This window comes from Schistocerca cancellata, chromosome 2, assembly GCF_023864275.1.
Source record: "Schistocerca cancellata isolate TAMUIC-IGC-003103 chromosome 2, iqSchCanc2.1, whole genome shotgun sequence".
In the NCBI taxonomy this organism is placed as follows: Eukaryota; Metazoa; Arthropoda; class Insecta; order Orthoptera; family Acrididae; genus Schistocerca; species Schistocerca cancellata.
The window spans coordinates 201,316,375-201,334,241 of record NC_064627.1 but is presented as its reverse complement, the minus strand read 5'-3'; the positions used below and the strand labels follow the sequence as shown (position 1 = coordinate 201,334,241).

General features: G+C 37.7%; 2 protein-coding genes across 7 annotated transcripts in view; one reads left to right on the top strand and one right to left on the bottom strand.

The window, feature by feature from the left end:
- LOC126161522 (rho GTPase-activating protein conundrum) overlaps positions 1–4,244 on the top strand; it is a 230,595-nt gene extending 226,351 nt beyond the window's left edge. The window contains exon 15 of the mRNA XM_049917432.1: positions 3,930–4,244. Coding sequence (XP_049773389.1) covers positions 3,930–4,039 — 110 coding nt within the window. The 3' untranslated portion in view covers positions 4,040–4,244. The remainder of the gene's footprint in view (positions 1–3,929) is intronic.
- Positions 4,245–6,351: 2,107 nt separating this feature from the next.
- The window catches only part of LOC126161523 (zinc transporter 2), a 145,821-nt gene continuing 134,305 nt past the window's right edge, over positions 6,352–17,867 (bottom strand). For all 6 annotated transcript variants that reach the window (XM_049917434.1, XM_049917433.1, XM_049917438.1 and 3 more), the window contains 2 exons: positions 6,986–7,120; positions 6,352–6,881 (listed from right to left, as the gene is read on the bottom strand). In XM_049917434.1, coding sequence (XP_049773391.1) covers positions 6,736–6,881; positions 6,986–7,120 — 281 coding nt within the window. In that variant the 3' untranslated portion in view covers positions 6,352–6,735. The remainder of the gene's footprint in view (positions 6,882–6,985; positions 7,121–17,867) is intronic.

The window sequence follows — 17,867 nt, the reverse complement described above, 5'->3', positions numbered from 1 at the left end:
CAGATAGTATTGAGGATGAGTGGACGAAGTTCCAAACCATCGTACAATATGCATTAGACGAGTATGTGCCAAGCAAGATCGTAAGAGGTGGAAAAGAGTCACTGTGGTACAACAACCGAGTTAGAAAACTGCTGCAGAAGCAAAGGGAACTTCACAGCAAACATAAACATAGCCAAAGCCTTGCAGACAAACAAAAATTACGCGAAGCGAAACGTAGTGTGAGGGGGGGCTATGCGAGAGGTGTTCAATGGATTCAAAAGCAAAGTTCTGTGTACTGACTTGGCAGAAAATCCTAAGAAATTTTGGTCATATGTCAAAGCGGTAGGTGGATCAAAACAAAATGTCCAGACACTCTGTGACCAAAATGGTACTGAAACAGAGGATGACAGACTAAAGGCCGAAGTACTAAATCGTCTTTTTCCAAAGCTGTTTCACAGAGGAAGACTACACTGTAGTTCCTTCTTTAGATTGTCGCACAGATGACAAAATGGTAGATACCGAAATAGATGACAGAGGGATACAAAAAACAATTAAAATCGCTCAAAAGAGGAAAGGCGGCTGGACCTGATGGGATACCAGTTTGATTTTACACAGAGGACGCGAAGGAACTTGCCCTCCTCCTTGCAGCGGTGTACCGTAGGTCTCTAGAAGAGCGTAGCATTCCAAAGGATTGGAAAAGGGCACAAGTCATCTCCATTTTCAAGAAGGGACATCGAACAGATGTGCAGAACTATAGACCTATATCTGCAACATCAATGAGTTGTAAAATTTTGGAACACGTATTATGTTCGAGTATAATGACTTTTCTGGAGACTAGAAATCTACTAATTGGAATCAGCATGGGTTTCGAAAAAGACGGTCGTGTGAAACCCAGCTCGCGCTATTCGTCCACAAGACACAGAGAGTCCTTAGACACGGGTTCCCAGGTAGATGCCATGTTTCTTGACTTCCGCAAGGCGTTTGATACAGTTCCCCACCGTCGTTTAATGAACAAAGTAAGAGCATGTGGACTATCAGACCCACTGTGTGATTGGATTGAAGAGTTCCTAGATAACAGAATGCAGCATGTCATTCTAAATGGAGAGAAGTCTTCTGAAGTAAGAGTGATTTCAGGTGTGCCGCAGAGGAGTGTCGTAGGACCGTTGCTATTCACAATATACATAAATGACCTAGTGGATAACATCGGAAGTTCACTGAGGCTTTTTGCGGATGATGCTGTAGTATATCGAGAGGTTGTAACAATGGAAAATTGTATTGAAATGCAGGACGACCTGCAATGAATTGACACATGGTGCAGGGAATGGCAATTGAATCTCAATGTAGACAAGTGTAGTGTGTTGCAAATACATAGAAAGAAAGATCCTTTATCATTTAGCTACAGTATGGCAGGTCAGCAACTGGAAGCAGTTAATTCCATAAATTATCTGGGAGTAGGCATTAGGAGTGATTTAAAATGGAACGATCATATAAAGTTGATAGTTGGTAAAGCAGATGACCGACTGAGATTCATTGGAATAATCCTAAGGAAATGCAATCCGAAAACAAAGGAAGTAGGTTACAGTACACTTGTTCGCCCACTGCTTGAATATTGCTCACCAGTGTGGGATCCATACCAGATAGGGTTTATAGAGGAGATAGAGAAGATCCAACAGAGAGCAGTGCACTTCATTACAGGATCATTTAGTAATTGCGAAAGCGTTACGGAGATGATAGATAAACTCCAGTGGAAGACTCTACAGGAGAGATGCTCAGTAGCTCGGCACGGGCTTTTGTTGAAGTTTCAAGAACATGCCTTCACCAAGGAGTCGAGCAGTATATTGCTCCCTCCTACATATATCTCGTGAAGAGACCACGAGGATAAAATCAGAGAGATTAGAGCCCACACAGAGGTGTACCGACAAGCTTTCCTTCCACGAACAATACGAGACTGGAATAGAAGGGAGAACCGATACAGGTACTCAAAGTGCCCTCCACCACACAATGTCAGGTGGCTTGCAGAATATGGATGTAGACGTGGATGCAGAGGTGTCCGTAAAAATTTAGTCTCCTTTCTTGCTTAGTATCTTATCCTGAAATTTCGTTCCTGTGATTTTTCTTAAAAACTGTTCTTTGTTTTACTTCTTATTGTTTGATCTGGTCTATGTTATTTGTGGTTTAGATTTCTGCTGCATACAATGCTTCTGGCTTAAACACTGTTTTGAAAGGTTTCATTTTTGACCCAATGAATTGTCGCGTCTCTTTTGTCAGTTGCAAGGCCACTTCAAGTTTGTTTTTCCTTTATTCTGTTGCCTTGCATTCCAACTAATCAATTCCCCCAAGATATTTAAATTCTTTTACTATTTCTATTTTTCTTTCTGGCTTTCAGGTATTTATTTGGGTTTTTGTTGTTTGTCAGAATATTTGTTTTTCCAAAGGAAATGTGAAGATCTACTTTAGCTGCTTGTTTCTGTAGCTCAAGAATTTATTACTTTGCTTCCTCCATTGTTTCAGCAAACGTGGTCAGGTCATCTGCAAAGGTAATGCAGTTGATTTTGAAATTTTTCTTTTTGCAACCCAGTCTTATTCTGCACTTCTTATTTTTGTTTCATTCTGTGATTAATTTCTCAAGTATACAATTAAAACAATGACTGGAAAAGCCCAGCCCTTTGTCTTATTTCCGTTTTTATTTCAAGTGGGTCTGATACTTTGCTTATGAATTTAACTTTTAAAAATGTATTTGCAATAGTGGCTTGTATTATGTTAGTTTTTCTTATCCAAAGTCAGTTGTTCTATTACTGATACAAGGATTCTCTATCAATCAAATCATACATCATCTTGAAATCGATGAAGGAAATGACATGTCTTTGTCCTTTATTTTTGATATGACGTTTTTTAGGTTTAATATTTGTTCAGAGTGTGATATAGCCATTCTGAACCCTCCCTGGTATGCCCTCAGTTGTGTGTCCAATTGCAGCTCTGTTCTATTTAAAAGGGCTTTTGAAAGAATCTTTCAAGTTACATCCAGCAATGATAGTTCTCTGTAGTTCTCTGTATTTATTTGGGTCTGTGTGTAACATTCTCTTGTGAAGAGGGTGGACGAGGGCTGTTCTCTGCTGTAGTGGGATCTGAGATTTTTTCCTTAGTACAACCATCATTCAATTTTCACCCAATGCTTTATCATTTTCTAATTCGCAAATGATTTTTTGTAGTGCTTCAATTGTTGGTTTTTCTGAATCTGGTTTATCAAAACTGTTTGGAGCAAGTCCAATTTTTTGAAGAATGGGCTCACAGTTCAATAGTCTCTCAAAGCATTTCCCTACACAAGTTTTCAGTATTCTTGTGAACAATGTTTCCATTAGTATCTCAAAATTGAAGGGTTGATGCATTGAACTTTGATAGCTATTGCTTGAAACCTCTGTTAAAGATCCTTGTGTTGTTTTCGATAAACTCTTCATCAGTTTAGAGGAGAGTTTTGTTTTCCTATGCCTTATTAAAACTTTTTATCTACTGCTTTCCTAATTCTACTAAAATTTAATCTTTTTTTCTAACTGTAATTGTTGCCAAGCCCATTTTCTTGTTGCAATGTATGTATCACATTCCCATCAACCAGCAAGCATGTTTCCTAATTTTAATTTTGGGTGCTACTTGTTCAGCTTTTTTAAGTATGTTTTACTAGATATTTTCCCAGGTTTGAGTCTGCATGTTTTCTGTTGCCTTTGTGAACTAATCTGAACTTGGTATGCTTCTGTGCTGTATTTCCAGTCTGTAATTGGTTTCATTTTATATTTTCTCTTTCGAATTACTTTAAATTGCAGTTTGTTATTAATACGCACATCATAACACATGTACTACTATTTTCCATTAAAAAGAGTTAAGCATAATAGAATTTCCTTGTCTGTATTAATTTGGTTTTAAATGCAGCATACATAATTCTACTTTTTTTTTTTCAGCTCAACGTAGATTAGAACACAGTGCAAATCTATTAGCTGTTTATAAGGACAATCCAAATGCTCGATGGACATTGCGCTGTGATCACAGGAATGCAAATAATGAAACATGACATGTATTGTCATACAAATAACCATCACCATCATCATCATGAACCAAATTTATAAAACTGTGCAAAGAGAACCTTGTGATCTTGTGTGAACTTTGTTAATGTGTAAAATAATTTTATATTTGCCTGTGCAACATCATACAGTTTTAACATTAAATGTACATAGTGTAATTTATTATTTTTGGAATAAATAAGAAATTCTGAATAATCTCTCATAAAATGTGAAGCACCACACAAGTGAGTTGTATGTGATGCTATGTAACCTTGAACTGTTGTAGCAATGCAGAGTGGCTAATGTAGGAAGCCTAGGTTAACTAAAAAGTAGTTAAGGAACGAGACTTTATCCTTGTTGAATAAAGTAAAAAGTAAAGCTGTCAAAAACCACATTATAGTCCTACTGGTCATGCCCTTGCCTTCTTCTGATCTTCAAACTGATCTACACAGCCACTTGTAGGAAGCCCACAGTTTAATGTGGACTCTAAGCTATGCTGCAACTTGGCTTTTTTCATTGCGTATTTTGAATGATCTGAATAACCGAACACCACCCATTGGGATTTTTTGTGATCTCTCAAAGGCTTTTGATTGTGTAAATCATGAAATTCTGCTAGACAAGCTCAAGTATTGTGGCATGAGTGGGACAGTGCACAAATGGTTTAATTCGTACCTAATTGGAAGAGTGCAGAAAGTTGAAATAAGTAGTTCTCATAATATGCAAAGATCAGCACATTCCTCAAACTGGGGAACTATCAAGAATGGGGTTCCACAAGGGTCAGTCTTGGGTCCTTTGCTGTTCTTAATATATATTAATTACTTGCCATTCTATATTCATAAAGAGGCAAAGTTAGTTCTCTTTGCTGATGATGCAAGTATAGTAATCACACCTGACAAACAAGAATTAACTGATGAAATTGTCAATACTGTCTTTCAGAAAATTACTAAGTGGTTCCTTGTAAACGGACTCTCACTGAATTTTGATAAGACACAGTACATACAGTTCCGTACAGGGAATGGTATGACGCCATTAACAAATATAGACCTTAATCAGAAGCATATAGCTAAGGTAGAATATTCCAAATTTTTAGGTGTGTCCATTGATGAGAGATTAAATTGGAAGAAACACATTGATGAACTGCTGAAATGTTTGAGTTCAGCTACTTAGGCAATAAGGGTCATTGCAAATTTTGGTGATAAACATCTTAGTAAATTAGTTTACTACACCTATTTTCACTTGTTGCTTTCATATGGCATCATATTTTGGGGTAATTCATCACTGAGGAATAAAGTATTTATTGCACAAAAGCGTGTAATCAGAATAATAGCTGGAGTCCATCCAAGATCATCCTGCAGACATTTATTTAAGGATCTAGGGATATTCACAGTAGCTTCTCAGTATATATACTCTCTTATGAAATTTGTTATTAACAACCAAACCCAATTCAAAAGTAATAGCAGTGTGCATAACTACAATACTAGGAGAAAGGATGATCTTCACTATTCAAGATTAAATATAACTTTGGCACAGAAAGGGGTGAATTATACTGGCACTAAAGTCTTTGGTCACTTACCAAATAGTATCAAAAGTCTGACAGATAACCAACAAGTATTTAAGAAGAAATTAAAAGAATTTCTGAATGACAACTCCTTCTACTCCATAGAGGAATTTTTAGATATAAATTTAAAAAAAATATTAAAAAATAAAAATAAAAAACACAAAAAATGAAAAAGTTGTTATATTAACTTAAGTATGTTGTTAAATTAACTTAATTATGTCATGTATTGGAAAATTTGACTCGTTCAACATCATTACGAAATATCGTATTCATGATCCATGGAACTAGTATTAATCTAATCTAATCTCATCAAACTAACTGATTGTCAGAGTGCAAAGAAACAAGTTAAAACAATCCCAGGATTAACTGGGAACTGAATCCTAGACCTTTGCATTTACTTTCTGTGCTACCAAACCACATCTTTTTTAACTAATTATGGGGCATGATTTTAGTTTTTCTTGAGCCATACATATTTTCTATGCACATTTACTTCTCTAACCCCTATCAGCATGGTAGAGGCTGATCCACACACCTGTATTTGAAAGGTTCATGTGTGAAGAAGGTTCATGGAACAATCTTGCTTATTCTATCTGACTACAAAAACATTGCCAATGTGTCCTCTCCAAATGTGGATATACTACAATTGATAAACATTAAACTGTTATGCTGCAATAAAATAACAGAGCTACAACATACAGAAGAGGAATCCAAACATACTGTAACTGGTTCAATCAACTGCAACAAAATAAAGATCTTCCACACCAGTTTCTAGATGCACATCACAAATAAGTTTATTAAATGATTATTGCAGTACAAAATTTCAAGTGCAAATATATATCAAACAAAAGGCACTGGAATTGGTACCTACACATATACAACCACAAATATATACACGATATGTACACAGTTGTCTTTCTTGACATATTTTTTACTTGGTATGTTTTGACATAGATACTTCTCTCTCATTTCTATAAACACATTATATAGTCTCCATTTATTTAACTCACAGCATTCATCACAGGCATGATAAAGATATATGAATAAAAATTTCGAAGAATATTTGTAATGTGCTCTATAAGAGATCATAATTACACTTTATTATACAAGGTAAAACACACAAAACATACTCATACAAAAAGGTCCCTTTTTTTATTTTGGTGGACACTGGCATTGAGTACAATCTTCCATATTTTCAACAAATTCTTCAATTTGAAGAGTCATTTCAAAGAAATTATAACGTGCATGTATATCACGAGTTGCATGCCTCAGTACCTTCTGAGGACTTACTCCAGGTCCTGAAAATAAGTGTTTATGAGTAATTAACCAATAATGGATTGGTTCAGTTATAAAAATTACAAATTCTGAGACTCAAGTACTTCAAAGAAATAATAATACTTACTTATAGCGAGGTGAGCAGAAAGTGCTGTTTTGTCTAGGCTCAGTGCCCATATTCTCAAATTATGGACTCTTACAACACCATCAATTTGCAAGAAGGTGTTCATAACTGATGCAAAATCTATTCCTTTTGGAATTCCTGTGAAACAAATGCTTTTATTGGTATATCATCAGAGATGTCAAATCAATAATGAGACAGTAGTTTTAATGTTTAAGAACATATTGTGCTCCCTTAACGAATACCAGCCACTCCCCGTCACCTTTGAGTCACATGTAACTCATTTGCTTACACTGTTAATACTTGATATGATAGTGACAATACTTCATATGATCAAAGATTTAAAATAAATATTCAATTTAGTAGTGTCACAGTAAAAATCTAATTCTATCAGGATAAAATTCTAAATAATTCTATCAGGACATTCCTCTCCCCCCCCCCCCCCCCCCGCCCCCCCCCCCTTTCTCTCTCTCCTCATTGAAGGTAGAACATGGAATGCAATACTGATGATCATTTTGTGTGTGTATATGTGTGTGTGTGTGTGTGTGTTTTAGTGGGGGAGGGGGGGATAAAGGGCACTGAACAACAAGTTACCAGCCCCTGTCACTGTGTCTTCTGACAAACCACCAAGGTAAGTATTGCCACTATATATATACAAATGCAGGAAGGGGAAATACTATCCAGGCTTTTGAAACTGATAGTTTCTTCCTTAAGAGAGGGAAACAAAGATGAAGATCTTTGTCACCCTCATCTTCACAGTCGCTCCATCTCAACCTGAGGTCTCTGTGACCCGCCCCTCCTTTCTAACCTTTCCCAACCTACTCGTCTTTCCTTCCCTTTCTGTCTTTCCTTCCTGAGGAAGTAACTAACAAATATCAAACATGAAAGATAGGAGAAATTGTTTTACAATGTTTGTAATTCACATAAATGCGACCTTGGCTACTGTGAGGCATTTCTAATACTCAGTCTTAGAGGTCCTAAAGTTAGACAATTCCAGTAAAAGCAGCTTAACAACAGACTGAAGAAATTTTACAACAAAGCTGTTAAATAGTGCTAAAAGTCTAAAATTTTCAAAAAAAAGAAAAAAAAAGAAAGAAAAAGTTGCAACCAGCATTGATGACAGCTCAATCAAAATAAAAATAACACAGTGTAATATTCAAAAGGCAAACAAAACCTTCAAATATCTAGGAGGCTAGATGGACTTTTAAGTTCATAAAGAAACAAGATATGGTTGTGAAAGTACAAAAATGAAATCAGACCTCAATATAAACCTTGCTATCTATACACAATTAGAGAGCAATGTCATTTAGCTAATGTTGGCAGGGACTACTTCTGAGTGCTTCGTTATAATTTCGGCATATTTAGAATAAAGGACAGATTAGTGGTTCGAATTAACTAATCATAAGCATTTAAACTTAACTATTTGTCAATACAAAATATAAATAAAAAATAAGTAAAACCAACAAAACCAAATTTAATCCACTGTTTTTTTTTTTTTTAAATACCTATTTTGTTCTCAACCCTGGGCTACATACAAAATTTACAGACTGTTGTATAATCAGAGCATTAGAAATATTGAGCTGGTGGGGCAACATTTCAAAAATTGTTCTTCAGTAATGCCAATAAAAAATTAGCAGGAACATCTCAGAACCCGCTAGTAAAAAATGTGATGTACGGATGGGAAGACTGAAGACATGAGTAACAATGTAGGAAAGGTAGCAAGACTTTATCAGGATAAAATATTTGATGTCTTTAGGCTATCTCCACTGCATGAAAAACATGAGGCGTCCAAATAATTCCAAGAAAAGTTTGGAAGTTTAAAGGCAAACCTTAAGTGTGGCACACAGAACTCGAAGATTTAAAGCTGAAATGAGTAGTATAATGAGATGCAGAAAGAGAGTGTACTCTGCAATATAAAGTAAAGACTGCAGAGTAGCTGAAGATAAGTCAAGCCTATCAGCAAGACAACTGTTTATTTCCTATTTTAATAACAATGGTGTCACTATTATGAGGAAGATTACTGAAACATGTTTCCCTCTAGGCTTAAGGACGTCTTGAAGGAAGGACATTTTACTGCTGTAAATGTCAAATTTCAAAGCAGGCAAATATTTAGAAAGCTTAGACCCACACTCAACACCAAAGACTGTTTTACTAGCAGAACACACATACAAATGCAAACAAATCTACTAAAGAAACTGTCTACACTTTGCTTGTCCATATTCTGCTGGAGTACTGCTAGGTGGTATGGAACCTTTACCAGAAAGGACTGGCTGACGACACACAAACAGTTCAAAGAAGAGCAGTGTCTTTCATACTGTAACAAAATGAGTCGGAGCGTGTCAAAGATATGAGAAGCAAGTTGAGAGTGGCAAACATTAAAACAAAGCCTCTTTAGTCCTGGCAAGATGTTGTCACAAAATTACTGTTAACCGACTTTCTCCTCTGAATGCCAAAATATTTTGCTTATTGTCACCTACATAGGAAGAGTGACCATTATGATAAAATCAGACAAATTAGAGCTTGCACAACAAGATTTAGGTGTCACTTTCCTATTTGATACTTGAGAGTGGAAAGGTAAAGAAATAGTCTTAAAGGGAGTCTAGCTGTATGGACCCTCTGTCAAACATTTAACTGTGCACTATAGAATAATCTTGTACATGTGGTTATAGAGAGAACTCGGCACTTAGTTATGCTCTCTTGTAACTACGTCTCTTAAGCAAGGAATAAATATTCCACGATTCAAGAAATCTATTAGCCAATTTCACCTCCACAAGAGCCTAACAACCATCATTGCTGTTTACCGGGTCCTAATAGACTTTTGTTGTACAACACACCAACTGACGTCCATGTGATTTGCACCACCAGCAGGCTTAACAATATTTTGTGTGCATGGTGAATAGCAGTGCACAGACTTGTATCCAATTCAATAAATAACTACTTTATTTTAATTTCTATTTGGAACTATGGCTTATATTAATTCTCATCACAAGTTATTATTGTCTGGTTTTGTGGTTTAAATGACAATTTGAATCTGTTATTACAGGAAGTTATATGTATTCAGTACATGTCATTGGCTCTCCAGTGGGTTAGAACAAAGCTCATTAACTTCCTTTACACTACTATGACCTTCGTGTTCAGCTCATAAAATAACAGGTGCTAATGTACACGGAACTTGCCGTTGGTGGAGTGGCTTGCGTGCCTCAGCGATACAGATAGCCGTACCGTAGGTGCAACTACAACCAAGGGGTATCTGTTGAGAGGCCAGACAAACGTGTGGTTCCTGAAGAGGGGCAGCAGCCTTTTCAGTAGTTGCAGGGGCAACAGTCTGGATGATTGACTGATCTGGCCTTGTAACCCTAACCAAAATGGCCTTTCTATGCTGGTATTGCAAACGGCTGAAAGCAAGGGGTAACTACAGCCGTAATTTTTCCTGAGGGCATGCACCTTTACTATATGGTTAAATGATGATGGCATCCTCTAGGGTAAAATATTCCGGAGGTAAAATAGTTCCCCATTCGGATCTCCGGGGTGGGAGAGTGGGTGAACTACTCAAGAGGACGTTGTTATCAGGAGAAAGAAAACTGGCGTTCTACAGGTTGGACTGTGGAATGTCAGATCCCTTAATCAGGCAGGTAGGTTAGAAAATTTAAAAAGGGAAATGGATAGGTTACAGTTAGATTAGTGGGAATTAGTGAAGTTCGGTGGCAGGAGGAACAAGACTTCTGGTCAGCTGAATACAGGGTTATAATTATAAAATTAAATAGGGGTAATGCAGGAGTAGGTTTAATAATGAATGGAAAAATAGAAATGCGAGTAAGCTTCTACAAACAGAATAGTGAACGCATTATTGTGGCCAAGATAGATACGAAGTCCACGCATACCACAGTAGTACAAGTTTAAATGCCAACTAGCTCAGCAGATGACGAAGAGATTGATGAAATGTGTGATGAGATAAAAGAAATTATTCAGATAGTGAAGGGTGACGAAAATTTAATAGTCATGGGTGACTGGATTTCGGTAGTAGGAAAAGGAAGAGAAGGAAACGTAGTAGGTGAATATGGAATGGGGGTAAGGAATAAAAGAGAAGCCGCCTGGTAGAATTTTGCACAGAGCATAATTTAGTCATAACTAACGCCTGGTTCAAGACTCATGAAAGAAGGTTGTATACATGGAAGAAGCCTGGAGATACTGGAATGTTTCAGATAGATTATATAATGGTAAGACAGAGATTTAGGAACCAGGTTTTAAATTGTAAGACATTTCCAGGGGCAGATGTGCACTCTGACCACAATCTATTGGTTATGAACTGTAGATTAAAACTGAAGAAACTATGAAAAGGTGACAATTTATAGAGATGGGACCTGGATAAACTGAAAGAAACAGAGGTTGTACAGAGTTTCAGGAAGAGCATTAGAGAACGATTGACAAGAATGAGGGAAAGAAATACAGTAGAAGAAGAAAGGGTAGCATTGAGAGATGAAATAGTGAAGGCAGCAGAGGAACAAGTAGGTAATAAGACAAGGGCTAATAGAGATTCTGGGTAAAAGAAGAGATATGGAATTTAATTGATGAAAGGAGAAAATACAAAAATGCAGTAAATGAAGCAAGCAAAAATGAATACAAACGTCTCAAAAATCAGATCGACAGGAACTGCAAAATGGCTAAGCAGGGATGGCTAGAGGTCAAATGTAAGGATGTAGATGCGTATATCACTAGGGGTAAGATAGATACTGCCTACAAGAAAATTAAAGAGACCTTTGGAGAAAAGAGAACCACTTGCATGAATATCAGGAGCTCAGATGGAAACCCAGTTCTAAGCAAAGAAGGGAAAGCAGAAAGGTGGAAGGAGTATGCAGATGGTCTATGCAAGGGCGATGTTCTTGAGGACAATATTATGGAAATGGAAGAGGCTGTAGATGAAGATGAAACAGGAGATATGATACTGCATGAAGAGTTTGACAGAGCACTGAAAGACCTAAATCGAAACAAGGCCCCGGGAACAGACAACATTCCATCAGAACTACTGATAGCCTTGGGAGAGCCAGACCTGACAAAACTCTACCATCTGGTGAGCAAGATGTATGAGACAGACGAAATACCCTCAGACTTCAAGAAGAATATAACAATTCCAATCCCAAAGAAAGCAGGTGTTGACAGATATGAAAACTGCCAAACTATTAGTTAAATAAGCCATGACTGCAAAATACTAACACGAATTCTTAACACATGAATGAAAAAACTGGTAGAAGCCGACCTTGAGCAAGATCAGTTTGGATTCCGTAGAGATGTTGGAACACATGAGGCAATACTGACCCTATGACTTATCTTAGAAAATAGATTAAGGAAAGGCAAACCTACGTTTCTAGCATCTGTAGACTTAGAGAAAGCTTTTGACAATGTTGGCTGGAATACTCTCTTTCAAATTCTGAAGGTGGCAGGAGTAAAATACAGGGAATGAAAGGCTATTTACAATTTGTACAGAAACCAAATGGCAGTTATAAAGAGTCGAGGGGCATGAAAGGGAAACAGTGGTTGGGAAGGGAGTGAGACAGGGTTGTAGCCTATACCCGATGTTATTGAATATGTATATTGAGCAAATAGCAAAGGAACCAAAAGAAAAATTCAGAGTAGGAATTAAAATCCATGGAGAAGAGATAAAAACTTTGAGGTTCACCAATGACATTGTAATTCTGTCAGAGGCAGCAAAGGACTTGGAAGAGCATTTGAACGCAATGGTCAGTGTCTTGAAAGGAGGATATAAGATGAACATCAACAAAAGCAAAACGAGGATAATGGAATGTAGTCGAATTATATCGGGTGATGCTGAGGGTATTAGATTGGGAAATGAGATGCTTAAAGTAGTAAATGAGTTTTGCTATTTGGGGAGCAAAATAATTGCTGATGGTCAAAGTAGAGAGGATGTAAAATGTAGACTGGCAATGGCAAGGAAAGCATTTCTGAAGAAGAAAAATTTGTTAACATCCGAGTATAGATTTAAGTGTCAGGAAGTTGTTTCTGAAAGTATTTGTATGGAGTGTAGCCATGTATGGAAGTGAAATGCAGTGCTACAGAAGAATACTGAAGATTAGATGAGTAGATCACATAACTAATGAGGAGGTATTGAATAGAATTGGGGATAAGAGAAATTTGTGGCACAACTTGACTAGAAAAAGGGATCAGTTGGTAGTATATGTTCTGTGGCATCAAGGGATCACCAATTTAGAAGTGGAGGGCAAAAATCATAGAGGGAGACCAAGAGATGAAAACACTAAACAGAGTCAGAAAGATGTAGGTTGCAGTAGGTACTGGGATATGAAGAAGCTTGCACAGGATAGAGTAGCATGGAGAGCTGCATCAAACCAGTCTCTAAATTGAAGACCACTGCCACTGCCAAACTGGGGCCCTAGAGACAACTGAACCACCAATTGCCACCCAGAACGATGTGCTTTACTTTAATGACTGCTGCCATCTGAATTCTTCCCATCAATGCCAGTTTTTCTGAACTGTGCAGGTGAGAACTCTCCCTACAATATCTCCTTCATTCCTGAGACCACCCTGGCCTCAATCTTTGCTAGTTCCTTCCTCCACCTTCTTATCCCCTTTCATGCTCCCACTACAGTGCACACATGCATTCTATCCCACCAATACACCTGGAAGTCCTTTGTTCTTCTCTACTTCTTTCCCCCCTTTTCCCCAGCACAGCCTCCCAATACTGCACACAGCACCCCCATCCTGTCACCAACATGTCCCTGTATGCTCCCACAAGCAGCACTATCATCTTCCCCAAACCTTACCCCATTATTCATCTCCTTCCCCACTGTATTCTTCTTACCCCCAACTCACTCCCTATGTGCCCAGAGGCAGTAGCTATGTGTGTGGGCAAGTTGTTGTTGTTGTTGTTGTTGTTGTTGTTTATGCATGAGAGTTCTACCTCTGAGGAAGGACTTTGTTCAAAAGCTTAAATATTGCTAGTATTATATTTTGTCATCCCTGTCTGCAACTCAACAATTCATGCATGTGTTACAAAGCAGAGTATCCTTCACATACTGAAATGGTTCCACTTTCATTGATAAAGTATAGAAACAGCCAAAGGGTCTATCAATGGGCTCCAGCATATCTGGAACCATAGCTACAACCTTCCTAAACCAAGTTGAGCAGAAATTATTTAATGTACTGACCATTTTTTAATTTATTTTATGTACAAATTTATTGCTGCACTATGTATTTATTTACCTGAAATGAACAATTTACATGATAAGCAATTTGCCATTGTCAAGTGTACATCTTAGCTGGTATGATGTGGTCCATATGGCATCTTGGAGTGCAAATTTCAGTTGTCTTTTTCTTATGATAAAATCACATTATTTAAATGTTTACTTTTAATTTGTGTGGTCTTATAAAGTTATTTTTTGACAGTTTTTATGGCAGCCTCAGCTCCAGCGATGCTATATGTTTACAATAGAATTTCTATTTTGCAGAAAGTTATACCGTATCATGTTTACAAGGCATTATGTTTAGAAAAGATATGTGTATGATTGATAACAAAAGTGAAAAACAACATGAAGTGAATGCGCTGCTTCAAGCTTTCAACAGCATGCACAAGAACATTCAGTTCACCAGTGAATATGAATGTCTGAATTTTAAAAATAATCTGTTGAAATTGGAATAATTAAGGTAGTAGCAGCAGCAAATGGTTTTCAACCTGCATCAATAGAAAAGATGTCAACGGAAGTTAGGAAGGGGGAAAAAATTCCACAACTGAACAGACACAGGACAGTATGCATTCCCCAATTGTGTGCCCTCATACAGAAAACTGCTAATGTGAGACCAAACAACATAAGATTTACTTTTTGCACCACCAATAAATTATCTAATAGGCTACCACAGTGAAGACAAATTTTCCAGCTTGGGCAACTACAACATAAAGTGCAACGAGTACACAGTACAGTATGCGGGTCAGACCACACAAAGCTTCCAAGCTAAATATTAAGACCACACAAACGCGTCTAAGTACAACACTCCCAATAAATCTACCACAGCTATCCGCATTAATGACGTACACACACTTTCAACAACACAAATCATAATATAATAAAACTTCATAAACCAAAGCCCACAAAATGAATCTCTCTGCATTCACAACTGAAAACATAGCAGACATACTCAATGTAAAATCTGACATGGTGGAAGTGAACTTTTTTAGACCCTTCTCTCAGGCATACAAGACACACACAGTAACTTTCATACCACTGAACTCTTGAGAGAGAGGTAAATCATGAAAACATGAACTCAGATCCCAAATCACCAGACCAATTCATTAACAAGTACACAGGCTGAGTTATATGTTTATAAGCTTTCTGTAACAACAAGTTTAAGTGAAAAGATTAATTGAAAAGATTGTAATGATTTAAATACTTGTACATATGTTATCTGCATCACTGACTTGCAATGTAAGCTGGTAATGTGCTTTGACTTATAGCACACTGTATTTCTACATCTATGCAATCTCTGAGCTGTGAGTTCTGTTGTTTTTTATGCAGTTTAATAATGAAAATGAATGTATGTAATGAACCTCTTTCTTTCTTATTTTTTCATCTTCTGACGGAACATCTTGTAAATAACTTTATTATTGTTTAACAATAATGAAGATTCCTGGGTGGAACAATACATAAAATAAGGGAAAGGCAGAGCTCTTGCTCTTTTCTTGCAAAAGTACATCCATTTACACACACAACCACACATACACTCAAATGTACACTCTCATGGTGAGACTTGTTATTAATTATCTGTTATTTGGAGCAGTTGCCAGGGCTACTGGAGGTGAGGAGGGGTAGGGGAAAACGCACGACGTAAGGAGGAGATAGTGGGATAGTGTGAGGCAGGTGTTTGACGCACAACAAAACAAAAGGAGTACATAGACTAGAGCGTGTAAGAGATACAGAGAGAGGGAGAGGGGAAGGGGAGAGGTGGAGAAGAAAAGGGACACAGGCAGGGAGAGAAAGAGAAAGGAGGGGGGAGAAAGAGAGAGAATGCCACATGCAGATTGGGAGGGGTGGAGGGGGAAAGAGAAAGAGAAAAAGGGGGAGGGAGGGAGAGGGAGAATGCCCACATGAGGGGTGGAGTGAGGAAGAGTAGTGGAAGAAGACAGCACAAGGTCTCTAAGGGGGACAAGTGATGTGGACAAAAGAGAGAAGGGGGCCAAGGTAAGGTGAGGCAGTGGGAAATAGGTTAGCAAAGATTTAGGCCAGAGGGATTGCAAGGCTGCAGGATATTCTGAAGAGACATTTTCCATCTGCGTAATTCAGAGAAACTTGTGATGGAAGGGAGTAACCAAATAGCTTGCATAGTAAAGCAGCATGTTGAAGTCACTCGTGTTGTGCTGTACAGCATGTTTGGCAACTAGATAGTTAAGTTCACTGCTTGGCAGAGGCCATTCATGGGAGTAGAGAATTGGTTACTTGTCATGCCCACATAGAATGGTACAGTAATTGCAGTATAGCTGATATACAGGGTGTATCAAAAAGAATGGTCTGATTTGGCATGTCTATATTTCTGAAACTAATAAACATATGAATTTTATTTTTTTGATGAATAGAGAACACAATAAGTTTTTTTTTTCCACACCTTTTCATAGGCATTCAATATGTCCCCCTTGAGATACACAGCATATGTCAATGTGATATTCAAACTGTTCCCACTGCACTGAGCAGCGTGTCTTGAGTTACAGTTTCCACAGATGCTTTATGAAATGTCTCAGTTCATTCACTTTTACTGGTAATGGAGGCACATAAACAGACTCAAGAAACAATCACATACAGTCAGGTCCTGTGACCTTGGAGGCTAGTAATGTATGGCTGAATCATCTGGTCCAGTGTGACCAATCCATCATTCAGTAATCCTTTGATTTAAGAATTGCCACACTTTCAGATGCCAGTGTGGCGATGCCCTATCCTGGTGGTAAATAAAGTTGTTCGAATCAGTCTCCAACTGTGGGAAAAGAGTTATTAAGCATATCAAGATATGTGCTTCCTGTAACAGTGTTGTTAGAAGAAAAATTGACCATACTTCTTTTCCCGTGAAACTGCACAAAACAAATTCCATTTTGGAGAGTCCCTCACATGTTGTATAACTTCGTGTGGTTGTTCCGTATCCTATATTCTCACATTGTGATGGTTCACCTTTCCATTCAAATGGAATGTTGCCTTGGCACTAAACATTAGGTGTGGAAGAAAACTGTCATCCTCCATCTTGCCAAGAATGAAATTACGGAACTCCACATGCTGTTGTTTTTCACCTTCATGAAAGCTTGTAGTAGCTGAATTTTGTACGGTTTCATGTGCAAACATTGACATAACACATGCCAAGACAGATATCGGGGGGAAATTGAGCTGTCGAGCTGCACAGTGGACGAACTTCTCCGGAAGTTTGACATCGGTGTCAGACATTCGGGGACAGCCCAGTGATATGTCTTTATACAAACATCCTGTTTCTCAGAATTGTTCATGCCATCATCTAATGCTTTGTGCTGTAGAAGGATCCATACCATATCTAATACTAAAGTCATGCTGAACAGTTATTACTGACACGCACTGCATAAAATGCAGAACACATAATGTTTTCTGTTGTCCTGGCACCATTTTTACTAGAACTGAAGTGGGTGCACACTGCTGCTACCTAGCGCAAATCATGTAAAACTCGAGAATTTGCTCTTTCCAACAGTACATTGTTCACACACATACCTCAAATAACATAACAGTTAAAAAATTTTTTTTTTAAATTGGGCAATTCTTTTTGATACACTCTGTATAACACTGTTGCTTTCACCTATGGCCCTGCCTTTTAGTGGCTAGCAGATGCTTGTCTGGACTGCAGTAGGAAGTGGTGGCTG